Here is a 17792-nt window from a genome sequence, read left to right on the forward strand (position 1 = left end):
GGGGGGGGGGGGTCTAAAATAAAGAGATGTATTGTTTGGAGGACATCTATACTTTATGTATTAATAATTGTTGAAATGTTTTGTTATGCCACATGCAATAGTAAAATGACCATACGCAAGCTATAAACAAACTAAACTACCCCGAATACCAAGGAAACTGCCGGATTAATTTTACAACTGGTACGTACGATAGTAAATTGTTTTGTAGTGTAAGGTGACCTACTTTCTAAAAATAGCAACGCGACAAACACCGGCCCCTAGTAAATAGAGAAGTCGACTCCTCAAACTGAACGCCTGACTACGATTCCCATTGAACGAACCACCGGCTCGGCGTGTGTGTATAAATATTCAGGACCTATCGCCAGTTGAGGCATGCGTAGTCCCGCTTTTTGTTGTTGGGGTGTCTGATATTTTAGCGACACGTCTACGGGAGTTCTGTCAACCTCGACTGGCCCAGCGAAGTACAGCCTAAGCCAGAAGATTTCACACGCTAATGTGTTGTGTTCAGCTTGTTGCACGCCTGACGTGTAGTGCTTTGAACCCACGTCTTTTGACCTGAATATTCGACGGGTCAGTGTTTTGATGTATGGGAGGGATCCGTGTTTGACCGGAAATGAAGTTTGATTAGACTAGCAGCAGACGTGTTTTTTGTTGTGTTTTGTCGCTGGTGATTTGAGAAAGGCGAAAGGTATGTTTTAGTAATACTGTTTAGATTTAGATTCTACATGTAACTCGTAAGCAAGAGGTTATACCTTTTTTAAAATCCGTGATTATTCTATAGTAACACTATTTTGCTTTCTTAAAAATGTAAGCAATGTAGTGTAGCCTATTTGTTATTATTTATTCCTTAAGTTGTAAAGCCGGTATCCCAGTATTTATTTAAGACTTTAACTTTAAGACTACATTTAAAGAGAGAATTAACGGTATTTTTTTTTTAGCCATGATAAACTTTGGGACTAGAAAAGATCTGGATATAGATCTAGATCTAGTTCTAGAATTCAGTGGTTCTAGTGCAAAGTTGTATTTTTAAACTTTGCAAAATATTGCTTGAAGTGTTGAGCGATTACATTTGAAAGTGTGTGTGTGTGGTGGGGGGGGGGGCAGTATTTCTTCCAGACTTTTTTTCTCCCCCCCCCCCCCCCCCCCCCGAAGAGATGCCTGGAAGAAACTCTGGGGGGAAGGGGGGGGGGGGGATGGACATTAAAGGGCTGCATATCCAATATCAGCTGCTTTAGGTTTACTTGGTTTTCACTTAATTAGCAAACTAAGCTTCCTACACTAAGATTTCTCATCTCTTATTGCTTAGTTCAAGGGTTTAATTAAAAACTTTCATAGTAAAACAAAAACGAAAAATGACGTCACATTGAGAATACAGTAGAAAATAGTATCAAGCCGGAGAGTGCACACAATAATATGACATCATTGATTCTCGAGTAAACATTGAATTAAAAAGCCAATTTTGTCTAATCTTAAAAGTGGTTTGCGTGAAGAGTTTCACTCATACAATTTTTCGGGTAGGGGCGAAGCCCATCCCCGCGTAAGAACGTCTAAGCCGACCCCCTTCCCCCCCCCCCTCCCAACTAAAAAAAATGCCGTCATCGATACTCTATAATAGCATTACAGCCTAATTAATGTGTCTAATCTAAAAAGTGGTTTGCGTGCAGAGTTTCTTTCATGCAATTCTTCGGGTAGTGGCTAACCGCGACACCAGTGTTTCTTTCAGACTTTTTCCTCCCCATAGGGGGGAGCTTTTTCTAATCTAAAAAGTGTTTAGCGTGCAGTTTTTTTTTCAAGCATCTCTTCCGGTAGGGGCGAAGCCCCGCCCAGGTTCTTCCTTTAGTTTGTATGATCTACAAATGCGACCAGTGTTTCTTTCAGACTTTTTCCTCCCCGGAGAGGGGTGGGGGTACTTGAAATTTTCGGGGTCGGGGGTGGAATTTTGTGGAGGGGGTGGACACTGGAAAAAAGTATATAATTATATTTCGTTGAATGGGACGGTAGATGTGCTTTAAGGTGTGTGTGTGGGGGGGGGGGGGGGGGGGGGGGCGGCAAGTAGAGTCGCCTAAAAGAGACTCTAAATGCGACTTTTCTCATGATTGAGATTAGTTGGGGTATTTTTTAAAAATGTATTTACTTATTTATTCAATAACGGTAACGTTAGTATCAATGTGCAGTAACTAAGTGGAGATCAAGAATAAATCCGAATTAAAGTACCGATTCTGGATAAAAATCCGTTTTCAATGTCATTTTTCGTTTCCGGTTAAATTGAATTCAGGTGGTGATTTTGGTTTTGGTTTTAGTTTAGAGAAAATAGACAGCACTATCAACCTAGCGCCCGTTGTATCCTTTCTCAACGGGCCATTTTTCTCGTTAAATATAATTAGCGGAAGACTGACTAAAACTGAGCATATGTCTTTTGAGTGCGGGATTATGATTCTAAAAATAGATTATTAGGAAAAAAGAAAGTGAAAGTGTTTATATTTCGTAGTAATGCCGCCGAAACGAAAAGCTGAGCCACCGCCGTCGACTTCATCACATAAAGTTGGTGCAAAAGATGAAGCAAAAGACCGAAATGTCAACAAAAGAAGTAGAATGACTGCATCTCAGGCAATACAACTGCTTATTGATTCTGATGAAGAAGATAATATTCCTGGTCTATATTGTGATGATAGTGACGTTGAATTTGAGACTGAACACAGTGACCTTGAAATCGACAGTGACAATGAAACTGTTCAAAAGTTATAGGCAAAGTTAGAAGCAGATAAGTGAAAATTGGTTTGGGCCTGGGAGCTCAGGAAATGGGAGAAATTAGGCCAGGGAGGCCAGGGCTCAAAGGGTTAAGCTTGATCGGGGACCCAGGCTGATAATAGTCCGAGGGTCAGTTGAACAGTTTTGGGGATCCTATTTACTCGATTCCTGATGGGCTATTGTACGTCGGCGCGTTGACTTTTTATATCTTGTTAAGTTATGTAAGAGAATTAGAGGGCTATAGTGCCCGGCTACATTAAACTCCTCATTATCTAACCTAACCCTAACATCGATCTGACCTAACCATAACATCGACCTCACCTAACCCTAACATCGACCTAACATCGATCTAACCTAACCCTAACATCGATCTAACCTAACCATAGGATCGATCTAACCTAACCATAACATCGATCTAACCTAACCATAACATCGATCTAACCTAACCCTAACATCGATCTAACCTAACCATAGGATCGATCTAACCTAACCAAACATCGATCTAACCTAACCCTAACATCGACCTAACCTGACCATAACATCGATCTAACCTAACCCTAAGATTGATACCGACATTGAAGAATGCACAAGTACGATACTTTGTTGCTCTGTACTAGATATACAAGAAAGCATATTTCCCCAGCATTGTTAATATTTATTTATTTTTGTGCCCATTCAACGCGAGGATCTCAACGTCTGTTTATTCATTGTTGTTGTTTCCAAAGCGTGTAGGCGACTGTCAACGAATCCATAACTCCAGAGCATTGTTAAAATTAATTTTTAGTTTTTATTTGTGTCTATTCATCGCGAAAATTTGAAGTGTTTAATCGATTGTTGTTTCAGTGCATAACAAACAATTTTTTATAGACTATACCAATCCTTGCACATACCTTACACATTTAAAACGGGCCTTAGAATGGCTTACCTTTCTGTTTTTAACTAAACCTCGGATGGGTGTAATATATTTGAAGGTCTTGGCTTAGTGCGCAGTACATATACAACCCCGTGCGGCCGTCATAGAGAACCAAGGTTGAGATCGTTTCGCAACATTGCGTTTGCGGTCGGTGTGTTAGTGATTTCAAAGGAAGATTTAGGGTGTGTGTAGTGTAAAAGTTACATTAGGGAAGTGCAATGTGGTTGTGAAATGCTTCGTGTTACAATGTTACAACTGTAGGGTGTTTTATACGTGGGTAGCGATATTGAGATATTTATGACAAGGTAAAAGGTGAGTAGATTGTGATTAAATGCTTGGTAGAACAGGTGAAGCAGAGTTAGTCTAACATTGTAACGACGAACATAGGCTCATGTTATATTTTACTTATAGGGCCTATAAATCTGTTTATTGCGAATTCGTATATATTGTTTCAAAGGTGAATGTTGCAATATCAGCTATAATTAACTTAAGTGTCTGCTTAAGTTATTCGATATAACATTTTCTGTGACTAATCAAAGTAGATCACTTTTCACAAGGGACATTGGGTCAGCGGTAAAGCTCATAGTCCCGAGTTCGAACCCACGGGAAGATGAGGCTCGATGGCTGGGGACAGCAACTCATCTATTAGAGACAACTCCAAAATCAAACAACTGCTGCCTTGTAGTTTGTTCTTGGATAGACAAAGGCTATGGAAGTAAATCCATAAAGAAAAGCAGGTTGAAATTGGAGTAAAATACGGCACATAACAAGTTGACACGAAATACTTGTGCTCATCAATTAAGGACGAAGAAGAAGATAAGGGATATGTATAATCACTAAAAGCCCCTTCCCCCTTAAATTATGAAAGGTACGGATTGCACTCAATATATTATCGTAAACATATAATCAAAACGAATATGGTACTTGAACCCTGAACCTTAAGGTTAACTCTCTTGTTTACAGCCACCCTTGTCACATATCCTACCCCAACAAGGGTATTCAGCCAGCTACTAGATCTTTTCACTTCCTTGACTGTGCTGTATATACATCGTGTTGACAAGTTGATCGCTAGACCAGTGGTTCTCATCATTTGTCTCCTCTACCATATACCACATACACACCATACATCAATTTCTGTGGCTCTACAGCGTATTGGGGGGGGGGGGGGGGGTGGTTGGCCTGCTTTACCACCTTCTTCCGCCCACTTGATTCTTCAAGGTATGCATTCTAATATGTCTGAGGTATATCCCCGCATCACGTGAGACTATAGTATCCGCCCATTGGTTTTCCCTTACAACTCCATTAGGATCTTGTCCCCAGCCATTCAAATAAATTATAAATTATAGAAAGGATATGAAACTTTAACTATTAATATATAATTAGCATGAAAAGGTGTGTATGTCGTTACCTTCAACCCTAACCCACAAGGTTGCATGCATAGAATTAGAGCTGACAATAAGTGGGCGGGGCTTAACTTTTCACGCATGCACTTTTTGCATTAATAGCGGGGCTTATCTGGACAAAATCCCCAGATGGTTTTATTGAAAAGCACTCTCCCCCCCCCCCCCCCAACTGTTTATCCCGTTTTATAACACAAACTGCTTGTATTTAATGTTTATAGTGTTCTCATTAACCCCGACGTTCAAATTTACCCCTATCTCACTAGGGTATGTATAACAAATACCTGTAACTACCCTACTATCAACACCCGCCTCCAATTTTTATATGCAAATATATTGTGGATCAGAACGAACAGATTACGTCGTAAATAACAAAGAATCGTTTAAGACGAACTATTGTTAAATATAAACGAACAACGGCACGCCTCTTCGTATTGTTGGTGCTTGTTAACTTGGTTAAGTGGTGATTGTTAACCTTGTTTTATGGTGTTTGTTACTTTGTTTATTGGTGATTATTAACTTTGTTTAGTGGGTGCTTGCTAACTTAGTTTAATGAGTGCTTTTTTTTTTGTTAATAATACGAATTTGGGGTTATCCATTAACGACTTCACGTTTTTTAAAACGATTTCCCCCTAACAATATTAAAAAATCGTCACAAAAGTTAAATCCCCTCCCGCCCCCCCCCCCCCCCCAAAAAAAATAAACATAAAGGCGCAACTCAGCTTACAAGGAGTGTGATGTCATTTATAAACGACCCGTATGTGCACATTTCCAAGTCACTGACTCGGATACTTTAGCCCCATTTGCGAGGCATCAACTTAGCCTAACACTGTGATTACACTTGCGACATGTATACTATACATGTCTTAAAAAAAACAACTCGCAACAAGTTCATGTTATATGAAAACATGTTCCCATGGAACATGTAGAATTAATTGCTGCGAGTTTATCACTAGACATGTAAAGTATACAATGTCGCTAGTGTAAACGAGGTGTAAAACATTTAGTTACCTTATCATTGATATGGTCGATGTCATTTTATAGGTGTGAATGATAATATTCAGCAAGAACCCACTTGAAGTTCATGAACAATTAAAATATTATTAATTTAACCAACCCTCATCATTAATCTTGATGTTCAGATAACGGAAGTAATAAGAAAATAATTATTTAAAAATTATTTTACCAAGTGTTAAATATCCTGGGATAAACGGATAATATCTCTGATTCCGCCCAACTCCTTTTTAACAATTTAACTAGTGTTTCTTTGAGACATTTCTCCGGGGGTCACTGAAGGCCATCCTCCACACGATCACACCCACGCCGTATTCAGACAAAGTAGCTAAAGTATCTATTAGGAAATAAATACTTTAACCAGTGTACCCCCCCTCCCCTCGAAGTTTCAAGTGCCACAGCCCCCCAAAACTTTCACCCCTCCCCCCAGCCTTGGGAGAAATAAAAATTCTGAAAGTCTGTTTAATCCCGGCTAGATCAAAAGGTGGTTGGGTGCATGCCCCTGGGGTCATCTGACTCGTGTAAGAAAAGATTGCACATGCAGAGCTCAGCAGAAATTGCAGTGAATAACCTGATCAGACGAGCGTAATTGAGGGTTAATTAGGGTCCAATTAGTGTTTATCTCCAGAAATTTGAAGATAATGACAGTTGCTGTTTTTTTTTTTCCCCACCTGATCTGGTAAACTTAAAATAGATTTTATTTTCTCAAGACTAGGTGAAACTAATTTTCCCTGAAGAGTAAAAAAAAATCTAAATATTTGATTTCAGTTTTCCGGTTTCAAAGAAAAAAAAATACAAAGAAAAACAAAACAACAACAAAAAAAGCAACAAAAAATAAATAAATAAAAAATAAAGGGTAACGTCCTTTATTTAATCCGCAGCATAGCTTTAAGCTTGCCTAAGTAAAAGGGTTAAAGGACCCAAACTACAGGCATGGGTTCAATGATTATAACTCATCCACGGGCAAAGGTTTAAAGATCCCAACCCTAACCAATAGACTAAACGCTGCTAACTTCACTCTAGGCTAAACGCTACTAACTTAACCCTAGGCTAAACACAACTAACCAAAGACCAGGGACATTGACCCTTAACTGACACAAAAGTCGGTGCCGATAACACCACATGACCCCCCTACAAGACTGACCTGGGGTCTAGAACAATATAAGAGCTGCTGAAAGTTCCAGTTATCAGGACAACGTGAGAACCGCTGGAGTTCTAGATAACACCTGACCGCAAACAATAGGAGCCAAAACAATCCTGGCAATCTGGCATCACATGACTCACTAAAGCTGTCAGCTTGCACCTGGCTATTGTGTTAGGCTGGTGTCCGTAGTATGACGTCAATGGTACTATATATAATTAGTATGGGACGGCGTGATCAAGCTGGAGGGCGCTAGACTGCTAACTCTAAGGTCTTGAGTTCGAATCCGGGTTGAAGTCAGTAGAACGTCCATAAGCACATAAATCCTTGATGAGTACCTAACTCTTATTAGAGAAACAAGGGCGGCTGAGCATAGTTCTGACCAAAACTATACCTTCAAATTGAAGGTCATTGAAACAGATGGGATCTGCTTCATCTGTCCCATACATCTGGACAAGAACGAGGAAACATGATGATATATAGCTAAAGCATCATACCTGCAAGTCCGTGACTTAATACATTAAAAGCGCATTCCTCCCATTTGTTTTAACTAGTCTTCTGTCGGAGGTGTATTGTTAACAAGCGCGTGTTTTAGTGCAAGCTGTGTTTAGTTAACAAACATTCTGGTTTTTATTCAGTAGTGAATCGTGGTGATACCACCCCCGCACCAACATTGTCGTCACCTACTTAATCATGAAAGTGTCACCTCCCCCCTCCTAGCCTTTCCTCCCCTTCTCCCCCCCCCCCCTAGCCTTTCCTTCCTCTTCCCCCCTCCTGGCCTTTCCTCCCCTACCCCACCCCCCTCCTAGCCTTTCCTCCCCTACCCCACCCACCCTCCTAGCCTTTCCTCTCCTACCCTCACCCCCTCCTAGCCTTTCCCCTTTCCCCTTTCCTCCCCTACCCCCACCCCCTCCTAGCCTTTCCTTTCCTCCCCTACCCCCACCCCTCCTAGCCTTTCCTCCCCCACCTCCCCCTTTATTGCCTTTCCTCCCCTCCCCACCCCCTCCTAGCCTTTTCCTCACACCATTTATTTATCTCAACGACCCACGACACATATGAGGTCATACGCTCCTGTTGTTTTTACCTGTCCCGTATTTCCGCGCGGCTCTAATGATAATAGCGCTAATTTATCACCGGTAGTGTTTTTATAATATAATCATCATGAATGAGAAATGCAACGTTGGCCTAATTTGGTCCACCCCGACCATTAGTACCACCGTACTCCCCCTCCCCACCGGTCTTTACCTGAGAAAATCTTGAGTCTTCAGTCACAACCTGGGATATCTTGATTGTGTTAAGTAGGAAAGTTTTCCCTTCGGTGCTAATGATCTTGTCACAACATCAGATATTTTGACTATGTTTAGAAGTAAAGTTCTCCTTTCTGACCTAACGATCCCATGGATAGATGAAAGACTTAATATGTCGAACTCGGCATAGTGTGGTCAATTGTGTACCCTGTCACTTTTATTTTTGTTCTAATTAAAGTCAGGAACCCATTAGAGCTGGGTTGACTCCTATGACAAAAATTGCGATACGAAAAAAAGTGCAACAAAAATTTGCACACAGAAAAATGCGCAAAGAGAAAAGTGTGCACATCGAGAAAGAATGCATACATAAACATTCGAACCTTTCTCTTTAAGCATTTTTTCTGTGTGCGCATTTTCTGTTTTCGGTTGCGTATTGTTCTGGTCATCGGATCCGAACTCGTGATTTTCGGTTAGCAGTCATGAGCTCTACCCCAGGCCATGTTGTAACAGTGTATCAATATCAACATAGTTTACTCTAGATTTCTTAATAAAATATAGATGGTATTACCATTTCAACGACATTTATAAAACCATCACTTCGACCACCTCATCCGTCCAATATACTTGATCACGTGGTATACAATCTTTTATTTTATTATTTCAGAACAAGATGTCAGGTAACCCAGTGACGAGTTTCTTCACAAAACTTAGACGTCCCGAGACCAGGGACAAGTCGAGGGAACGAAATGTCTCCAAGGAAAGAAACGTCTCCAAAGAAAGAAATGTCCCCAAAGAAAATGTCGCGAAAAAATCCGACGAAGGAAAACGTACTGAGCAAGTAAAAGTACAAAAGCGACAACGTCTAAAAAGTGATTCCGAGGCCACTGTGAAAAATGAAAACACGAAAAGAAATGTCAAGGCCGAGAGACGGAAATCCAGCGCAATGTCGTATCTATTGTGTATGTCCAAGAACGGAGACACGCTTGAAAGAGCACCACCAACATCCCGCCCGGAAAAGGCTAAAGACAATAAAAATGTGAAACAGCAGAATAAAGGAAACAAAAAAGAAGGTTTGTCTGAGAAAGTCGAGAACGGAAATGATAAAACTACCGAGGGGGGCGGCAATCTTGCGCCACGTAAAGGGTGGTTTTCTCCTGTAGGAGTTCTTCCCCCTGAGTTGCTGGTCAACAAGCCCAATGAAGTCAAGGAGAACAACTACGGTCCGATGTATCAGCCGGCCCGCGGCCCCAGCCAAGGCGTCCGGTACCGTGTAGACGGGACTCTAGAAAAGCCGTACGTTTTCCCTTCCGGTTTCACTTTCGGACCGGAAGGGAGAAAAATTCAACTGCGGCGAAGCACGCCGGACTACCTCAACAACCTGGATAAAAATAGCGTCAAGGTCAAGGCTGAGAAGGTCGCCGTGGACGTCCACGCGCCGTCTCCGGTCGCGGAAGAGTTCGACGCCAAGAAAGCTTTTTACCTGAAGTTTGACGCCATGGTGCACGAAGCCAACCAACGAAACTTATACCGACACAGCATGCCTGAGGTTCCTCAATCGTTTAACGTATACACTGACATGGACACCAATCCAAAACACGACAGTGCGAAAAGTCTCAACACAAAATTACCAACGGTGGATGAGAAGGTTCCAGAAATTTCCGGCGGTGTTCGTGAATCGTGGAGGGACAAACGGAAACGGGAGGGGGAGGGAAAGGTGCGCAGAAGTCAAAGAAAGAACCGGTACAGTATGCCGGTTAAGAATGATGAATACGTGTACATGGGAAGTTTTGAGAATGTTAACTTGTGTGATTCGTTAGATAAAAGAGTGAATAAAGGGAGAGAAGAAGCGGAAGAGGAAGAGAGGAATAAGAAAGTGGATTCGCATCGGTACAGCATGCCGGTGAAAAACTCGGATCTGGTGTATATGGGGAGTTTGGAGGACTTAAACAAACATGGCGTGGAGAATGACAGGAGTGGTTCGCCTCGGGAGTTCACCAAATCCGACGCCAGTAGATGGAGCAACGCCAGTATACAGAATTACGTCAGACCGCCAGCGTATAAGGACGGGTCTTCCCGTGAAAAAGTGTCTGAAGATGGTCGAACTTCCGATCCGAGAAAAATATCCAGCGGCGATACGAATGTTGGGACGTCAATGACGTCATTGAATGCGGACGTGAAGAATGTTAAGGTTGAAGATGAAGAGGAAGATGATTTTTTCGATGAGGATTTTACAATGTCGAGGCCGGCGGTGAATCCATTTAGCAGGGCAGGGGCGAGGTCTTCATACATGCCTGACAACAAGAGGTTCATGGCGCCGCCTCCCGTGGCGTGCGTCTCTAAACCCAACAACACAACAATGGCTTCTTTGTCGCCTAGCAACGGCATGAAAACCGCAGTGGCAGGGGGTAAGCTGTTCAACATTCCTCCCCCTCCCAATTACACGCCCCCGTGGGAGGAGATGGAGAGCGCCCAGGGTAGGTTGTCTGAGTTCGCGGGCTGCCACAAAGGTTCTCAGGTGGATATCAGCTTTGACGCCGAGTCCCTGACGATGGAAGAACGCGACATGAGCCTCAACAGGATCAGCGCTAAGACGCTACAGTCCGTCGTCACGGGTGACCGAACTCCCGACCCCAGGCTGAGATCCCATGACTCATCCACGCAAGTTACCGCCAGCCGAGGTATCTCACCATCACCACAGCTTCAATCTACACCTGCACATTCAGGCGCAGAGAGACGTTTAGAAAATAATAACCTTTCGGTTTCACGGGCCAGTACACCGTGTCAGGTTAAACCTGTTAACACGTCACCCAAACCACAGGTTAAACACTTTAACACGTCACCCAAACCACAGGTTAAACCTGTTAATACGTCACCCAAATTACAGGTTAAACACTTTAACACGTCACCCAAACCACAGGTTAAACCTTTGAACACGTCACCCAAACTGCAGGTTAAACCTTTTAATACGTCACCCAAACTACAGGAGTTGAACCAGGTTAAACCTTTAAATAGTTTACCCAAACCACAGGAGGTAAACACCGACTATGAATACATTTATTTAGCTGGAAGCTCGCCTCAGGTTTTAAATAAACCTATTCGAGTATCCAACGCAGATTCAGGTTTAAGACACGGCGTCAACGACAGCACCACAACTGCCGAACCATCACAACCACCACAACCTGAAACCAGCACCACACGGACGGTGGTCACGTCGACGCCAAAATCCGTCCGCAGACCGAAATCTGACGCAGGTACCGCAGGCGACAGACCGGTACCCTCGCCGAGAAAAAGATTCAGCGGGATGGTCCTGTCAGACTCCAGCATCAACAACGACACGTTTTTCACCCTCGTCGACATCACCGACATCCACGAGACCCAACCACAGAAATCCCCACCCGTGCCCAGAAAACGCCAGACTGTGTCTCAGAGTTCCCCGGACGTTAAAGAAACTCCGGAATCCAAACCTCTCCCGAAATTAAAACCAGACGCAACGAGCAATTGTTACGCTGTGACCGAGTTGTTAGTTGGCCCAACGTGTCAGCTTAATTCTTCATCAAATCCTTACAAAACTGTGGACATTACACCAGAGAGGCGTTCTTCTACTTCTCATATTTACGAGGACGTTGAAAAAAAATCCATTACACCTGCAAATAATTCCTCACCTAAATCTATTACGCCTGCAAATAACTCCTCACCTTCGAAAGGTCAGCATTATGAAGCGTGTGGGAGTTTGACCAAAGAAGGCGTTAAAGAAGATCAATATTTCTTCATAGAACTCGAGAAACGCCCACCCCGCAATGCTGAAATTCTCGCACCATTACAAACAATAAAACTGACGGATTCGCCAAGTCCTCGGAGAAAGACGGAAGTGACGTCATCAGCAGGGTACCAGAGCTTATCCCCGCGGCCAATCTACACCGGGCTGTCGTCATCGACGTGCGACCTGGTCGATGTGTTCCATGATGAGAACGCCAACTGCCCCAAGTTCAGCAACCACCTAGAGAACGACGACGACAACTGCGTGGCGGATGACGAGTTGAGCGGGTGCAATGAAGATGATGAGGACGAGGACAGGGTAAAGACGAGGTCGTTGAAGAAGTGGGCGTCGGCCGATGACATCATCAGGAGTGGGAGTATTTTAGACAGGTGAGTTGGTTTACATGAAGAGCGTTTTTGTTGTCACCTTTTTAAAAAACTGTATCTTCGTTGTTCTGAATTGCGATATACAAGGGGATTTTTGCCAACACAATTAAGTATTTAGTGTCAGCATGCTATGCGCCATATAGCTCGTTGACTTCAGACTTATTTCCTTTCGGAATTTGCACCCATAAACTTTGTTTATCCAATATCAAACTACAAGACACGGGTTGGTTAAATGTGCAGTTTTCTCTCCAAAATGGCTAGCAGCTAATGAGCCTAATCTGCCGGTGAGAAGGGGAAGCGGGGAGCGGGTAAAGAGATCCGAACTAAGGAGTATTCAAGCGATATTCCGTCCGACCACGCCGCCCCCATCCCTTCATGTAACGACGTATGCCTATAGAAATGGTAGGGGGTATTAAATCGTCATTATAATAACCATTCTGCCGAGTGCCATTAAATTTAATACAAATAGTAAACCTTATAGTTTAAAGCGGATGTTAGTTAATTAAGAGTTGGTGGGATCTAGCCTAAAGACATTGTTGATCTGTCGTGACTGATTGCAACCTTAAAAACAGATTCGTCAAAACAAGCTTTTTTTTTTAAAATTAGAATTTTGAACTTTTCGATACAGCAAGCGTTAAAAACAAGGAGTGGGGCATTTTAATCGGGAACTTAAGTGGGGCATTTTAATCGGGAACCTAAGGGGGGGCATTTTAATCGGGAACTTAAGTGGGGCATTTTAATCGGGAACTTTAGTGGGGCATTTTAATCGGGAACTTAAGTGGGGCATTTTAATCGGGAACTTAAGTGGGGCATTTTAATCGGGAACCTAAGGGGGGCATTTTAATCGGGAACTTTAGTGGGGCATTTTAATTAGGAACCTAAGTGGGGCATTTTAATTGGGAACTTAAGTGGGGCATTTTAATCGGGAACTTAAGTGGGGCATTTTAATCGGGAAGCTAAGGGGGGGGGGGCATTTTAATCGGGAAGCTAAGGGGGGGGGGGGGCATTTTAATCGGGAACTTAAGTGGGGCATTTTAATTAGGAACTTAAGTGGGGCATTTTAATCGGGAACTTAAGTGGGGCATTTTAATCGGGAACTTAAGTGGGGCATTTTAATCGGGAACTTTAGTGGGGCATTTTAATTAGGAACTTTAGTGGGGCATTTTAATTAGGAACTTAAGTGGGGCATTTTAATCGAGAACTTAAGTGGGGCATTTTAATCGGGAACTTAAGTGGGGCATTTTAATCGGGAACTTTAGTGGGGCATTTTAATTAGGAACTTTAGTGGGGCATTTTAATTAGGAACTTAAGTGGGGCATTTTAATCGGGAACTTAAGTGGGGCATTTTAATCGGGAACTTAAGTGGGGCATTTTAATCCGGAACTTAAGTGGGGCATTTTAATTTGGGAACTTAAGAGGGGCATTTTAATCGAGAACTTAAGTGGGGCATTTTAATCGGGAACTTAAGTGGGGCATTTTAATCGGGAACTAAATAAAGTATAGTTTTGGTATGGCTGTGATACTCTACCCTCTACGCCTCATAGTTTTGGTATGGCTGTGATACACCACTCTCTATGTCTGATAGTTTTGGTATGGCTGTGATACCCTACTCTCTACGCCTAATAGGGTTATCTTTTGTTTGAAAGAATTCAAAAGTTTAACACGCTACCATAGTTGAGGATTAAGAAGATTATGCTTGGCTCGCTGTTGCCTTTATGTTAAGGTTGGGATCATCACAAAGCAATAATTAGCAAGCCATTTGAGCTCACTTTCATGGAGCAAGCCCCGCCGTGATAGTGTTCACGTATACGAGTCTTCACCATGACGTCAGTCATATTGCACCCCCGGCTGTTTTGATATAATTACGAAAACCCAGTGAAGTTGGCGTAGAACATTAAGTTTGAGCTCTTTAACAACTCGTCGTTGTTTTGTTTATTTATGCTTTATGATGCATTTGGTAAAAAATTTCGGGGTGGGGGTGGGGAGTGGTTAGCAGCCAAGGCATTAAGTCTAAATTAAAAAAAAACACTTTTTTTAAATAAACCCAATTTATACTTAATTACACCAATTAATTTAATCGAAATATGACTTCTGTTTCAGTATAGTGTCTACAGTATAACTAAAAATATACTGCTTGTTCGCCCAGTGCTCAATTTGTTACTATTGTAATGTATATAAATAGTATTTATTTTTTAAAAAATTACAACACATTGGGGGGGGGGGGGCACAAGGACAGATGAAGTAGAGTTCACCTAATTCTGTGATTTCGTCATATAAAAGGGATAGTGTGGTCAGATCTATGTTTAACCGACTTTCTTGACTTGGGCATATAAAGGGATAATTAGGTCAACACTAATATGAGTCAAGTACCTTTATAGTTGGGTGGACTCTGGGACATTCTGCAGTTCTAAGCCTAGGAATCGAACTGGAGATTTTCGGGTTAGCAGTCTACGATGCGATCACTTCGTCGTAAAAATAGGAGTTTAAGACGTACTCAATAAATGGCATAACACACGCATAAAGTAGCGATGTCTTATACGTTTTTTGTTGTTATTGGTCTAATTAGTCTTAGCAAGTCCCGTAACTCTGCTATCTCTCAGCAGATCAATGATCCAGGCCAAGAAACGTCGACTGCGCAAGTCCAAAGCCCGGAGCCAAATCCTGATCCCTTCCGACATGGCGGACACTGACGAACCCATGTCGCCCGACGCCAGCTACCACCCGGGGAGACGCCACTACATCAAAAACAAAAACGCCGGCAAAAGCAAGCACTCGAACCCGAAGTTAAACCACACGGACTCTGGTCACGACAGTGACACGCTATCTCCTGCGCCAAACAGTTTCAGCAGCGCCATCTTGGATAGTCTGATAGCTAAACACAACACCAGTGCCAGAAAAAAATCCAGCGCGTCGAAAAAATCTTGGGAGACGCGACTTCAGAGCTTGCAGTGGCTGAGGAAGATTCGATCCCGGGAGAATTTGTTGAACCTGAACTCACCTGGGAGGTTGGTGTGAGGTGTCACGTTTATTTTGTCACGTTTGTGTCACGTTGATGTCACACCAGAAAGGCGTTGTGCTGTGTCACATTTGATATCCTGATAAAGCGTCACGCTGATTTTATGCGACAAAATGTACCCTCATTGTGTCACGTTAGGAATCACGTTATTAGTGAGTGTCACGTTTAAGACGTCACGTCAATGCGTCACGTCGAAATGCCATCTCAGTCGTACCCAACGCTTAAGAACACACTAAAGAAGAATCACATCAGAAACAATTTTTTCTTCAATATAGTGAACTGCCATGCAATGATATTTTGTCGCTCTAAAGCCACAAGGGAGGTAATCACTTTTAAAGACAGGCCGGTGCTTTTAGAGCTATAGGAAAGGATAAAAAATTTCCTGCTCATAACAGTAACAACTAGAGACTGACCACTAGAGGTATCCGCGTCATGGGTGGTTTGATGAGATTTGTTGTGTCTCATATACACCCATATCTGTACCATACATTTCTAGGGCCCCTAGACAAGTTGACAAGAATGTCCTTCTGGAGAGTGAGGTGACAAGAATGTCCTTCTCGACAGTGAGGTGACGAGAATGTCCTACTGGACAGTGAGGTGACAAGAATGTCCTGCTGGTCAGTGAGGTGACAAGAATGTCCTACTGGACAGTGAGGTGACCAGAATGTCCCACTTGTCTGTGAAAATGTCCTACTGGTCAGTGAGGTGACAAGAATGTCCCTCTGGTCAGTGAGGTGACAAGAATGTCCCTCTGGTCAGTGAGGTGACAAGAATGTCCCTCTGGTCAGTGAGGTGACAAGAATGTCCCTCTGGTCAGTGAGGTGACAAGAATGTCCCTCTGGTCAGTGAGGTGACAAGAATGTCCCTCTGGTCAGTGAGGTGACAAGAATGTCCTGGTCAGTAAGGTGACAAGAATGTCCCTCTGGTCAGTAAGGTGACAAGAATGTCCCTCTGGTCAGTGAGGTGACAAGAATGTCCCTCTGGTCAGTAAGGTGACAAGAATGTCCCTCTGGTCAGTGAGGTGACAAGAATGTCCCTCTGGTCAGTGAGGTGACAAGAATGTCCCTCTGGTCAGTGAGGTGACAAGAATGTCCTACTGGTCAGTAAGGTGACAAGAATGTCCCTCTGGTCAGTAAGGTGACAAGAATGTCCTACTGGTCAGTGAGGTGACAAGAATGTCCTACTGGTCAGTGAGGTAACTGGAATGTCCTGCTGGACAATGATGTAACAAGAATGTCCCACTTGTCTTTGAAAATGTCCTACTGGTCAGTGAGGTGTCAGTAATGTCCTACTGGACAATAAGGTGGCGAGAATGTCCTTCTTGACAGTTAGGTGACAAAAATGTCCTACTTGACCCTACAGTGCGGGTCTTTATGCCATGTCAATCCTGTAAGCTAAGCTGTCGTGGCTACAGAAGTGTAACATCACACACAAGCTAATCTGCCGTGGCTACAAGCGTTTAACATCACACACGAACAGATACATAACACACACACGCACACACACACACACACACACACTAATAAAAACATGAAAACACACACAAATACAAACACACTCAATAACACTTTATTTTCAAGCAAAATTATGTAAAGCACATGTTTAGTTTATAAGCAAAATACTGAACGGTTTCTTGTTATATTGTTGATGCCGGTACAAATGTTGATTATTCATATCAAAACCAACTTATCAATTGTTATTATACGGCTGGTAAAAAAGCTCATGATGCTATCAACTGTAAATGTGTAACTACATTGTTTATTTTTTATATAAGGGACATAATTGAAGACATTTTAGACATTTAACAATAACCCGATAACTTCCCTTGAGTGTTTTTTGTTTTTGTTTACAATTAATGGCATAAAGTTTGTTAAATTAGATAACGCACTATTAGGAGTTTTAAGTGATAAAACTACTCATCTCATTCATTCTTCCCTAGCAGATAACTGTCCTTGTCTCTTATTATCTAGGTAGACCATGGGTTCTCAAACTTTTTCGGGTGGCGACCCCGTTTAATAAATAGTAAGTGACCCTCTGTCCCCATAGAATTAAAAAGTCGAATAAGTAAGGAAATTAATAAACACCAAAATAATATTTTTTATTATAATTTTAATTAAAATTATTCTTGTTAACTGTTTTAATGTGTGAAATTGCATGCTATTAACTAGCC

General features: G+C 42.4%; 1 protein-coding gene across 3 annotated transcripts; it reads left to right on the forward strand.

Moving 5' to 3' along the window:
- The first annotated feature begins 397 nt into the window (after window positions 1-397).
- Window positions 398-16330, forward strand: LOC131958109 (uncharacterized). 3 transcript variants are annotated; one of them, XM_059322986.1, is made up of 3 exons: window positions 398-688; window positions 9128-12609; window positions 15207-16330. In XM_059322986.1, the coding sequence occupies exons 2-3, from the start codon at window positions 9134-9136 to the stop codon at window positions 15619-15621; spliced, it is 3891 nt and encodes a 1296-aa protein (XP_059178969.1). In that variant the 5' UTR covers window positions 398-688; window positions 9128-9133; the 3' UTR covers window positions 15622-16330. The 3 variants fall into 3 exon arrangements, with proteins under 3 accessions (XP_059178969.1, XP_059178968.1, XP_059178970.1); XM_059322985.1 differs by lacking the exon at window positions 398-688 and adding an exon at window positions 3785-3973; XM_059322987.1 differs by lacking the exon at window positions 398-688 and adding an exon at window positions 3785-3973 and having other exon boundaries at window positions 15210-16329.
- Window positions 16331-17792: the final 1462 nt, after the last annotated feature.

Source organism: Physella acuta, unplaced genomic scaffold (assembly GCF_028476545.2).
Source record: "Physella acuta isolate Inbredline_101_S28 unplaced genomic scaffold, ASM2847654v3 ptg001290l, whole genome shotgun sequence".
NCBI classification, from domain to species: domain Eukaryota; kingdom Metazoa; phylum Mollusca; class Gastropoda; family Physidae; genus Physella; species Physella acuta.